The sequence below is a fragment of the Aethalodelphis obliquidens genome, unplaced genomic scaffold, assembly GCF_003676395.1.
Source record: "Aethalodelphis obliquidens isolate GAN/ISIS:26980383/991018 unplaced genomic scaffold, ASM367639v1 scaffold121, whole genome shotgun sequence".
NCBI lineage: Eukaryota > Metazoa > Chordata > Mammalia > Artiodactyla > Delphinidae > Aethalodelphis > Aethalodelphis obliquidens.
In genome coordinates, this window is record NW_020838065.1 from 369,521 (window position 1) to 382,126 (window position 12,606).

Consider the following 12,606-nt stretch of genomic DNA (forward strand, 5'->3'; position numbering starts at 1 on the left):
AAAAAAAAAAAAAAAAAAAAACCCAGTCCTGGCCAGCAGCTTGCCTTTAATCTTAATGAGCTTTTTACTGAAGAGTTTATTCTTGTCATCAGCAATTTTAACAGAGCTTCTTGCACAATGAGTTTGAGTACCCTGAGTGCTGATAGGGATTCAGAAAGCTCAGATCTTTGCTGACTATAACTAACTCTTAACTGGAGGTAAATATCTTTAGAAGTCAGTATAAGATATAAAGGCATCTAGTGAAGGAAAATGTAGTTACTTTGCAGCTACTTCTATTCAGCAACTTTTGAATATATACTAGCATACCAGGTGCTGTGCTAAATCCTGAGAACCAAAGATGCAGCAGATGTTTTGTCTACATCCTGGAATCCGAATTGTTATTCCTAATTGGTTTTTAAACATCTGATAAGTTCCTGCAGTATATGTTTTGCCATTCTCTTACGGCTTTGGGTGTGAGGAGTGATAGATAGAAGGAGACTAAGAATATTTTTAACAGAAGCTTAAAATCTCTTCTTTCAAATCATAAGGTAAAACAGGTAAAGCTCTGTAATTGTAAAATCTTGGTTATTTGGAAGACCAACTTTCTAAACTCCTTCAGAACAGAAAAGCTAGCCCTTTTTTAGTGGGTGGGGGCAGGTGGGACATAGGAAAAGGGGATAAGGAAGGGATTGGATGAGAGGAACAAAAGACAAGGAAGATGATGGTGGAGATCCTCACCAGTAACATAAACTTGAGACTTGCAGCCTTGTCCCCTTCGACACAGGGGGAAATTATGCTGAGCAGTAGCCAGAGTCTTTGTAGAGCCTTTTCCCTCCATCAAATAGACATTGTTCTTGAACTCTGCAGCCTGCCCTAGCATCATCATGACAACCACACCCCACCAGAAAAGCCTGTCCTACTCTAATCAAATTACCTGGGAATAGGGACACAAGTATATAACAACAACAGCAAAAAGATTGAGAAACTAGGAGGGAAAAAGGTAGGCAGGGAATAAATGACACCTCCCTTCTTTCCCAACTGAGACCAAAGCAGTTCTCTCTTGCTTGTTGTGTAAAGTCTAAGAATTAATCTGTTTTATCCCTAAGTCCTGCCCTTGATCTTTTGGGTCTTCTTTCTGTCAGTCTCACAGGCTTTAAGAGAAAACACCTATCCATTCCTGGCCATGATTATGTTGAAGGATCGGAGAATGACTGTGGTAGGACGGCTAGAAGGCCTCATTCAGCCTGATGACCTCATTAACCAGCTGACATTTATCATGGATGCAAACCAGACTTACCTGGTGTCAGAACGCCTAGAGAGGTACAGGGGAGTTCCTCTCTGGAACTGAGACGAGCTGTAGACTTGGGTGCCTTACCTGGGGCTCCACAAATCCTGACTTCTTCTCTGTTAGGCAACTTTAAAAGCCTTGTCCATTTAGTGTTAAAATATTTATATATTTTTACCTAAATAACTCCATCAGATCATCTTTTCTTGGAGATGTGATTCAAAATAAAGACAGGACTCTATGCTCAGGAATGTAAATTGTGTCATTTAAAATAGCTGAGCATGATATAAAGAACTTAAATGTAAAAAATGAGGAATGCTTATAACTTGGTTATAACTCCTCCCCCATCACATAAGTAATGTACATTAATTAATGTAGAAAATTCAGGAAACATAGAAAAGCACAGAAGAAATTTTAAATCACTCATAATCCTACCACCACTTTTAACATTCTGGGGTATTTTCTTTTAATTTTATAGACACAGACACACACACTCCTACGTACATACACAATTTTTTGGAGAGAAAAAGAAATATCCCAAAATGTTACAGTGTTTTCTCTTTAATTAGTAGAACTCTGAATAAGATGTTTCTTTATTTTTCACATCTTCTAAAATGTGTGTATGTGGTTTTTTGGTTTTATGATACACAAAAATGTTGTAACCCAGAAAGGTATTTACCTATAAAATATGATCCCACTGATCATTTTATGGCAATAATATTGTGTTACTTCTGTTAGGATTGGGGGGAAAGGATAGTTTTACATGGAAAGTTAAAAAGAGAGGGAAAAGCTTGCCATTTCTTTTTCTGCCAAATTAAAGTAAGAAAAGAGATGGCTCATTCAGATTCTGCATGAGAATCTGAATCCCTTATGGTAGTATTAACTGTCATCTGCCAAGATTGTCAACCTTTTTAACCCCCTAAAAAATTTCAATATAAGAAAACACAGAGCTTTGTGAGATTTATTTTTTCCCTCTATGCTTTTGATCTGTCCACAGGGAAGAACGAAACCAGACCCAGGTGCTGAGACAACAACAGGATGAGGCCTACCTGGCCTCTCTCCGGGCTGACCAGGAGAAAGAGAGAAAGAAGCGGGAGGAGCGGGAGCGGAAGCGGCGGAAGGAGGAAGAGGTGCAGCAGCAGAAGTTGGCAGAGGAGAGACGGCGGCGGGTAAGGAGCCTGTCTTTATTTACTTCTGGTGACTCTCAAACTGGTCTTTTCTCAAGTGTGAGAGAAAAAACTAGATGATAGGATTGTGAGTGATTTAAATTCTCCATGCCATTTTAATATTTACTACATTTTCACAAAAAGTATTTTTTAATTGTTTAAAAAGTTTATTAAAACAAATACAAGAGTAAGTAAAAGTTAGGCAGAAAAGCTCTGTTCCATGAAAAGTAAGTATAAATAGATAATAAGCAGTTCAATATGCTAATTCACAGCAGTAGATTTTAAGCATTCATTCTTAGTACCAGTGTTTAGCTCATCTGACATTTTATTCATCATCTTGTTTCATTGCATATTGCCGCTTGATTATAGCCAGGGTCTTTTAGTCATTCCCTTTTTTCTAACAGTTACATACCTTAACATAGTCAATAAATAATACATGTGATGCAATAGTGTGTAATCAAATAAATATAATTTGAATTAGGGTGTTTCTGACCCTTGCCAAGAAGTTTTCTTCTGATACTGGTCATTAATTTTTCATCTGACTGCCTAGTAAACCTACATGTTGTGATTGTGTTTCTTGTTTCCTTGTTCCCTGATTGGAGCCATAGCCTCACCTTTGCTTTGTGTCTCTACAGAATTTACAAGAGGAGAAGGAAAGGAAGTTGGAGTGCCTGCCCCCGGAGCCTTCCCCTGATGACCCTGAAAGTGTCAAAATCATTTTCAAATTACCCAATGATTCTCGAGTAGAAAGACGATTCCACTTTTCACAGTCTCTAACAGTAAGGACTGCCTAAGTTGTGTGAAGTGTATGTAAAGTCTGGGCTGTGTGGGCTGTAGATATGGAAACTTTTAAAGACTCTCAAGAGTGTTATTGCTGTATCTGCTGCTCTGATGAACAGGGGAGGAAGGAGGTGGGGCAGAGAGAAGAGTGCACTGAATTATTGTAGGTTCCTTCAGGTCTAGCTGCCAACTCAAAGCAGTTATTAAGGTTTCATTTTATCATGTTTGAGCTCTGCTAAGAAGAAAAGATAGCTTACCAAGAAGTCCCACAAAAGACTTGTATGTTGGAGGTGGGAGGCTCTTCCAAGCTGCTCGACTCGCATTGGCTTTAGAATCCCACCAGAACCCCTTGCTGTGTAGAAGAAGCTCTATCCCCGCTGCCCTGGAAGGACTGGAATTACACAACTGAATATAAGTGCATGCACAGCTTGCATGCAGTTGTCACCCTTTCTTTCTACTCAGCCCATTAGAAGCCCCACTTAGTAGGGCTACCATGGGTATCTGGTGTCCATAGGTAAATAGTGTTTGTCATTCCATAGGGATGTAGTTACAAGCAGAGACTCTCAGAGTCTCACAGAATGAAGATCAAATTCTCATTGTTCCAGTGTTAATAGGTGTGTTTCCTTGGTCAGTTTACTTAATCTGTAAGCCTCAGTTTCTTTATCTTTAAAATGGGTATAATAGTCACTCTCTAATAGGATTGTTAGGATTAAGTTCATATGTAAAGTGCTCAACATTGTGCCTGGCTCATAGTAAGCATTCAAACGCTATTGTTTTTGGTGTTTATTATCAGAAGGAAGTTCCTGTTTATATTGAGCGTTGGTAAGTTGCCTTTCCAAGTTTACAACTATAATAGATGCTGCCATTTCCCTGATCATTTGAAATAATCAAGAATAAACTGCATAATAGAAATGTGGATGCTCTGTAGTCAGGTGAGGCTGGGTAGCACATTCATTACTTCTCCTGTTTAACTGGAAAACATTGGACAAGTTACAGAGTCTCTTATAGGGCCTCAGATATATCCTGCATGTAAAATGGAAATATAACCTGTCCTCTGATAACATTAAACTGAAGGTATGTCAGGCACTGTGCTAGGCACCCTAGGGGTTATGCAGGTGAGTAAAGCGTGGTTCTGGAATTCATGGAGCTTACTGGCCAGTAAGGAATGTAAGACGATTCAAAGAGCTAATTCAGAGTAAAACGTTGTGAGGCATCCTAGTGAGAGAGAAGCAATAGCTTCCTCGTTTTATTTGTTTATCTCTCATTTATACATTGATTTATATGGGAGAAGGTGCTCACATCTCTAACTTTGGATGTTTTAGTTGGGAATAACATGAATGAGCCTCACACAGGACCTAGCATGTAGTAGATGGTTTCTAAATGTTCATTCCCCTTCCTTGATGTGTTTCCTAACTACTGTTTTCTGTGTGGGTATTAGCTTGCAGCCATGTTCACTGACAGTTTCTCTGTAGTATGCCCAAGCGCTTACGGAGCTTTTACTCCCCAAACTCTAATTATCATTTTGTATATGAAAAGCCTAACCAAAATTTCCTCTCTTGAGAGTTTTGGAGGAAAATCTGTTAGAATTGTGGAATAGAATAGACTTTTAGCCAAAGGGGAACCAACCCATTTATTAAATATTTAATCCTTGTAGGCTTTTTAAATATGTTTATACTACAAGTTATTTTTTAAAGAAGAAAAGAACTTCAGATGGAGAGAAATAATTCGTAAATGGGGACAAGGATCAGATGGGAAAGAAAGAAGTGTAAGAGGAGAGGTGTATTGGCAGTGCTGGCCTTTCATTTAACATTTATAGAGTTAATAACATGTAACTGAATAGTGAGTTACAGTTTTTTAGTGCTCCTGCGGAGTTTGTGTGATCTTCTGTGAGCTCTACCATTTATAAATACTCTCAATGAGTGAATGTTCAGCAAAATGCTCAGTTTGTGTATGATGCTCAGCTCTTGACAGGTGTTAAAAGCTAGGATAAAAAAGGGTAAACTGTAGAAAAATCTCTAGCCTTCAAGAGTGAGCAGAAAAGTGGCAGCTGACCTTCTCCTGAATGAATGCATGTAAGAGAGAAACCAAATTATACTCAGCCCAGAAATCATTTTTCTATCCATTATGAACCAAAAGGGACCTGTAGAGGTGATTTCATCTGTTTCCTGATGGTATTGGTCCATTGCCAATGATAAACAGAAAATGTCAGTGTTGTATCAGTGTTGAGTATTGTCAAGCAGTGACTGAAAAGGAAGCAAGATATTTTGCCCTTTTGTAAAACCCTGTTGGGTTCATACCAAGAATACTTGGTGCAAGTCTAACTGATGCATCTCAAAAAAAGAAAAGGAGAATGAATGTTAATGGAAATTGCAAAGACAGAGAAAGGAGCTGAAAGTGATTAAGGTTGATGGACCAAAATATGAGAATTTTGTAAAATCATGAATGGATTAGGTGAAAGGAAAATGAATTTACTCCTTAAATGGATTTGTAGCAATAGCCTCTTCAGGCAGAGGGAAATAAACTTATGAGAGGTGGAACAAAAAGGAAATAGAAATAGATACCCTCAAAAAAGTAAGGGTAACTTGAATGGGGTGCTCCTGATCTTTGGGATGGACCTGAAAGAGGTTAGCAGTGCCCTTCACTGCACATCCCTTAGAGTCTTGTTAAAAACAGAATTTGAGATAAAGAGGACCATAGATCAGATCCAGGGTGCCTGTTCTTAATGTGTGGCGTTAAGAGACAGGGGAAAATAAGAATTTACCTGTACCTTGCCAGAGCCAGACCAGGGTGAAGAGGGCTTTCTCACAGAAGAGAGGTCTACGTGGAAGGTGTCAGATCTCGATCAAGTGAAGGAGGTGTGCATATGTGAGAGCACCCAGTGCAGAGAAGTCAGAGCCCAAGTGGCCTGGAGATGGGGTGGGTGTTAAATCCAGAACCAGGTAAGGAGGGTATACATGAGGAGAGGGGAATCAACTCATGGCTCTCAGTATACAGGGGGAAATAGAGATATAGATGTATATATGTATGTACACATTGTCTGGCTTTCTCCACAGAGGGTGCTTGGGAACATCAGCACCCCAATAGCAATGAACATACCTAGCACCTAGGTCGTTGTTGTTATTTATTTATTTTCTGTTTTTTCGTTTTTGGCCGCACCACACAGCATGCAAGGTCTTAGTTCCCCGACCAGGGATCGAACCCATGCTCCCTGCAGTGGAAGCGTGGAATCCTAAACACTGGACCTCCAGGGAATTCCCTAGATCGTGGTTTTTAAATAGCATTGTCCATTAAGAAGAATCACGGTTCCTTGGAGAAATGGCTGATTCCAGGACTGGGACAGGGAAAATACAAGATTAGCCTGGAACACCTTGTACCACAAAGCAAGGAATTATTCAAAAAATGATGGAGACATGTCAGAAGGACGTGGAGGCCAGCTTGATTGGGCTCCTCGGACTCCATCTGAAACAGTTTGAACATTAGAACCTATTGAATAAAATAGGAAAGCATGGCTCTATATTAATATAAGTAAATAAATTGAAGAAAGTTTGAAGAGCCAAATGTCTCCGTAGTCTCCGAGTACCCCCCCACAAAATACTCGTTAATAACAAAGGAGAAAAGACTAACTTAGAGTGGAGAGGCCTGGCAGGCACCATCTTAATCAAGTGGTCACAGTGGACATCATAGGTAATGGAGCAAAATGAAATTGTACTCCACCTGAATAGGATGCATTGAGTAGAGCACAGCATCATTTCTGTAATACTCCTGTCAAAGATGCATAACTGGAATCTAATCAAGAGTAAACATCAGGGCTTCCCTGGTGTCGCAGTGGTTAAGAATCCGCCTGCCAATGCAGGGGACAAGGGTTCATGTCCCAGTCCGGGAAGATCCCACATGCCGTGGAGCGGCTAGGCCCATGAGCCACAACTACTGAGCCTGCGCGTCTGGAGCCTGTGCTCCGCAACGGGAGAGGCCGCGACAGTGAGAGGCCTGCGCACCGCGATGAAGAGTGGCCCCCGCTTTCCGCAACTGGAGAAAGCCCTCACACAGAAACGAAGACCCAACACAGCCAAAAATAAATATAAAATAAATAAATTTAAAAAAAAAAGTAAACATCAGATAAACCAATTGAGAGACAAAGTAACTGACCAGCAATCTTTAGGAGTGTCAAGGTCATGAAAGTCAAGGAAATCCTGAGTATTTGTTCCAGGCTAAAAGGAGCAGACTTAGGAGATGTGACAACTACTAAATGCAACACACAATTTAAAACTGGATCCTTTTGCTATAAAAGGCAACTGCCAAAAAAAAAAAAAAAAAAAGGCAACTGCCAAGACTTGAATGGGGCCTGAATAAAAATTTAATGTACATTATTATATTACAGTAGTAATGTATCAGTTAAGTTTCCTGATTTTGAGGGTTGTATTATGAAGGTGATTGCCCTGTTTGTAAGATATACACAAGAGGGCTTCCCTGGTGGTGCGGTGGTTGAGAGTCCGCCTGCCGATGCAGGGGACACGGGTTCGTGCCCCCGTCCGGGAGGATCCCACATGCCGCGGAGCGGCTGGGCCCGTGAGCCATGGCCGCTGAGCCTGCGCGTCCGGAGCCTGTACTCCGCAACGGGAGAGGCCACAGCAGTGAGAGGCCCGCCTACCGAAAAAAAAAGATATACACAAGTATTCTGGGGTGATGGGACATTCAGTTGGTAGCTCACTTTCAACTGGTTCAAAGAAAAAATTCTGTACCTGTGCTTCCAACTTTTCTGTAACTCTTGGTTATTTGTAAGTTAAAAATGTTTAACTTTATATCAGACAGGTTTTCAAAAAAGAAACAGATGGGTCAATTCAGAGTAGGACTAGCATTGGGCTGTGTAATAAATCTCTTAAAAGAGCTTCCCGACATGTTTGCTCTTTGAAATTGATCGACTTTGAAATGGAATTTCAGTCTAATGTGATTACTTCATATCTCCAAGTTACCCTGGGGAGAGCTGGGGTATATTTGATTTCATGGTTGTGTGTGTGTCTGTCTTTGTCTTTTTCTCACTGCCCTTCTTTTTCTATAGGTAATAGAAAATTACCTTCTTTTTCTGCAGGTAATCCACGACTTCTTATTCTCCTTGAAAGAAAGCCCTGAAAAGTTTCAGATTGAAGCCAATTTTCCCCGGAGGGTGCTGCCCTGCACCCCTTCAGAGGAGTGGCCCAACCCCCCCACGCTGCAGGAGGCCGGACTCAGCCACACAGAAGTTCTCTTTGTTCAGGACCTAACAGACGAATGACACTTTTTCTTCCTCTCCTTTTCAACCCCAATCCCTAAAAGAAATGGAAAAAAACAAAAAAATAAGAGAGAGAAATTCATATTATTATTATTATAATACAATATTTTTTTTAAAAGACTGCTGCATCCTCAGGAAGGATCAGAAACCATGCTGCCTGCAAAAGTCACCACCTGTGTGTGCACTCGAGGTTAGCAGTGAACGTTCCTGCTGGCAAACCCACCCTTTCCTACTGCCTCTGCACCACACCTTCCAGTGAAAGGAGACTCTTCACCTCCAACCCAGCCATTGTCCCAACTGGGGAAGGGGACATTCCCACTAGATCTCATTCATTCTTGCTTTTATAGAAAATAAAAGTGAAAAAACCTCCAACAACCAGCTACTGCAGCATCTCCTGAGGACTTGCTTCTTCCACCTCTGGAGAAGAGAGGGAAGGGAAGGCACAGAGCAGAGATGTTCCTTGAACTTCCCACAATTTATGAATAACTTTAATTTTTTTGTTGTTGTTGCTTTGTAATGACCAAAGGAATGAGGCTGACATAGATGTATTTTTTTTCCTTAACATCATTTGATAAAGAGGCATTTCTTAAACCCATGAGTTCTTGCCCTGGGCTCCTTAGCCCACAAGAGTGTAATAAAGGTGTCCCAGGCTGGTTTGTGCTTATTTCTGCCATTGTCCCTCTCACGTTCCCAGAGAGGTTCTTTTTGGTCCAACTCTTGCTGTCCTTTCTTGCCACCTATGCATCCCACTTGGTACAATGGGAGGAAATCTGGGTTTGTAGCTCTACAAAGGCTGTGTATGTACAGATACACCCATATACATGGTATGAACTCCGTGTAGACTAACCTATACGTACAACTGCAGCTTTTCCTTGGAATCTGGACCAGGTGGTCATTATGGGATCTGAACAAAGGATATGTGTTCTGACATGTGCATGCTATTCCTGCCCAGCCTTGAGCTTTCCTGAATTGCCAAGCTTGGTGCCTTTCCAGAGGACAAGCAGGGTCTGTGGTGGAACCAGCAGAACCATGTGAGAATACCCCGCCTGTCTCACTGGGAATGTGGTGGTGGTGGTGGTGTTTTAAGGGTTGAAAGAACCAGAGGCCTTGAAGGGAGCCAAGACAGAACTCAGCCTGTGTAAAGTGTCGGAAGGCACATTTCAGTTTTTGGTGTAGCCACCTGCTGGGGGCAGTTTTATCCTCTCCCTCTATTGCTGTGTTGAAGCAGTAGGGGTTTTTCCCTCTGATGTCTCATCTGTGGTTGAGTTTATGGTAATGAGTATAGGGGTCAGGCCATGTATTCACAGATGTCAGCGTGAGCTGACAAGTATTCCAAAGTGTTCTGTAGCTAGACTTGCAGAACTTGTAACGCTGCAACCTACTGAAGTTACTGAAGTTATTGCAGTTCCCTAGCATGCTGTGAGGCCAGGGGTTCATGTCAACATAAAGCATAACTTGCTAGACTTGCAGCCTCCAAAGGCTTTCTCTTGCTTAGCTAAAAGCTAAGGACCATTCTTTTAAGTAGCAGTGATGTGACTGCTCTTCTCTGCCACCCTTAGTGTTTGGGGTAAACACCAAGGGGCAGGGTGAGGAGCCCCATGGGTATCACCTGGGGAGCCTGAGAATTTCCCAGTGGCCTTGGCACAGGTGTCTGCAGTACCATCTCCAGGAAACTTTAATTCTGCTCCTGGCTCCCTGTTTTTCTTTCACTTTGTTTCCTGCTGTCCCAAGTCCAGATGAGTGGGAAATCACTTTCCGACTGTTGTCATAAAATGTATCTGGAGTGACTAAGGATAAACTGTTCTCCACTCTACCTTACGTGAAGTCTACTTCCTGCTGACAACCATGCAAAGATGAATTTTTCCACTTAACTCGGAGCCACCCTCCCTGTCTGGAATGCAGAGCTGTTTCCCCGCATAGGAGGATATTAAGGACCTTCACCAGGCTGGGTGTACCAAGTATCTTTTCCACACCACTTTGGGAAGTTGTAAATATTTTCTTAATAATTCAATCTGCATATTATTCTATGATGTGCACTTTACGCCTCTTGCCTTTTGATAACTTGTCCAGTGAAGAAGGTCAGATGCCAGAGTATTAAAGTCTTCCTAGCGTTGAAACAGCCCTGCTTTACTCAGTCTCGCTTCCTGTCTTCATGCTGACCTAGACCTGCTGCCTAGGTGCCATCTCCTCTCCTCCATGAAAGATGCACATTTTGTCAACGCCCGGACAATCTGTATGTTACTCCCAAAGACCTCTGGGAACTTGATGGGACCTGCAAGTGAGAAAATACTGAGAAGCCGGTGATCTGCAAGCATTTGTTCTTCTTTCCAAATCACCTCCTAATTATTTCAGCTGTTGTTTCCAAATGGCAAGTCATCAACTAAACAAAAACACTTGTTTCCAGTTTTGTTTTGTACTCCCAAGACTAAAGTTGTAGATTCAGCTGAATTTCCATAGGAACTGACCAAGCAAAGATACCTAATTGAAGTCAGTCGAATTTCTGCAGCCTCAGTCTCTTCTTTCACTTCTGCAGGATTTCCTGCAGCAAATACTTCTTTCTCCTTGCTTGTTTTCACTATGATGTTTGGATAAGAGATGGCCAATGGAGAATATTTCTTTTAGAAAAAAATAAAAAGAACCTAGAATCTTCAACTGAGCTGTCATGAAAATTGCTAATGGTGCCAAGGCCAAGGAAAAAGTTACAGAAAATGACTGTGGGAAGGAGTGATAACCCCCAGAATGCAAAATCAGGAGTGTATTATCTGGTGCTTGAACAAGGAGCTCCACTTTACAACTGGTTTTTTTTAGGACTTGTGAGGGATGCAGCAACAGGAAATCCATCCACAAAGGATGCAGTGCCCCAACTTGTACTGCACCTGAATAGTTACGTGATAATTTACTGAAGAAATCTAGTGTACTTTAAATTTTTTTCATAAAAGTTTACATTGTATTGTAGGTTAACATTAAATGTTTTATAACAAAAATTTCCTAACAAGTTGTGGGTCTTTCTGTCTAAGGGAGATCTGGTAGATGTTTCTCTGTCTGAAGGCAAGGTTGGAAAACACCAGGAGAGGGAACAGAGGGAACATTGCCAAGAAGCAAGGAGTTAAAATAGACCTTCTACAATGTGTTCTTGTGGAAAATGGCAGCTCAGGCAGTGTGCTTTAGTAGAAGGAGCTGGCAGATCTGGGTTCAAGTTGGGGCTCTGTCATTTGTCAGCCTTATGACCTCAGACAAGTTTTTTAGCTTCCATGAGCTTTAGTTTCCCCAACTGAAAAGTTAACATCATCTGCCTCAGGATAGGCTTGTAGATTAAAAGATTAAATAAATGGAAAAAAAACTTAAAATGTATATGAAGCACCTGACACAGGTGTCATTCAGTATTTGTTCCCCTTTCTCTAAGGAAGTGTATTTTGAAGGTATATTTTCTGGCATTAAGAACTCAGTTTTTTAAGGCATGTCGTTTCTCCTGCCAGAACAGACCCATGTCCTTGCAAATGAGTGGCTAGAGAAGAGTCACTTTGGATCTAACAGATTCTGGACTATTAGAACTATGCTCCTAGGTATTTTTGCTCGTATTTTCATTTCTGAGAGGAAACTTAAGCCTCAATTCTTTGCCTTTCTCTTTCCCACTGTCTGTCCTGGGCAAAGAACTCATTTCTGTGAGTATGGATTCTTGTCATCTTCAGAGTCTGCCCTGTTGCTTATCCAAAGGTGTGTAGGTGGGTATGCGTGTGTGTGTGTGTATATAATTTTTTTGAATGCACATCTTAAGTGTAAACTAGAATGTCTTCGTCTAGTAAGTTTTCAAGAAGAGTTTATTCACCTTAGGTCAGAATCCACTAAAAATGAATACTTCGCAATTGTGAAGCTTACATGTAAAAATTTTGCCATCGATTAATAGAGTCAAGGAAGATGCAGACTCTGATGCCAGATACACCTGGTCTCAAATCCTGACTGGGGCTGTGATTTTGGCCAACTAACCTCAACTCTAGGCTTCAGTTTCATCATCAGTAAAATAGGGCCAACTGTACCATACCCATGAAGATTCTGTGAATTGCTGCTGCAGATAGCCTGGCACATAATAAGTGTTGGGTAAAAGCTCCTATTACTGATGGCCAGTTTGTAGT

At 41.2% G+C, this 12,606-nt stretch overlaps 1 protein-coding gene across 4 annotated transcripts in view; it reads left to right on the top strand.

The window, feature by feature from the left end:
• FAF2 (Fas associated factor family member 2) overlaps nt 1-9,948 on the top strand; it is a 55,658-nt gene extending 45,710 nt beyond the window's left edge. For 2 of the 4 annotated variants that reach the window (XM_027098259.1, XM_027098261.1), the window contains 4 exons: nt 1,122-1,299; nt 2,262-2,433; nt 3,066-3,209; nt 8,267-9,948. In XM_027098259.1, the coding sequence (XP_026954060.1) occupies nt 1,122-1,299; nt 2,262-2,433; nt 3,066-3,209; nt 8,267-8,479 (707 nt within the window). In that variant the 3' untranslated portion in view covers nt 8,480-9,948. Of the gene's footprint in view, nt 1-1,121; nt 1,300-2,261; nt 2,434-3,065; nt 3,210-5,985; nt 7,103-8,266 lie in introns of those variants that run through there. The other 2 variants (XM_027098262.1, XM_027098260.1) reach the window with 2 other exon arrangements.
• The last annotated feature ends 2,658 nt before the right edge of the window (nt 9,949-12,606 follow it).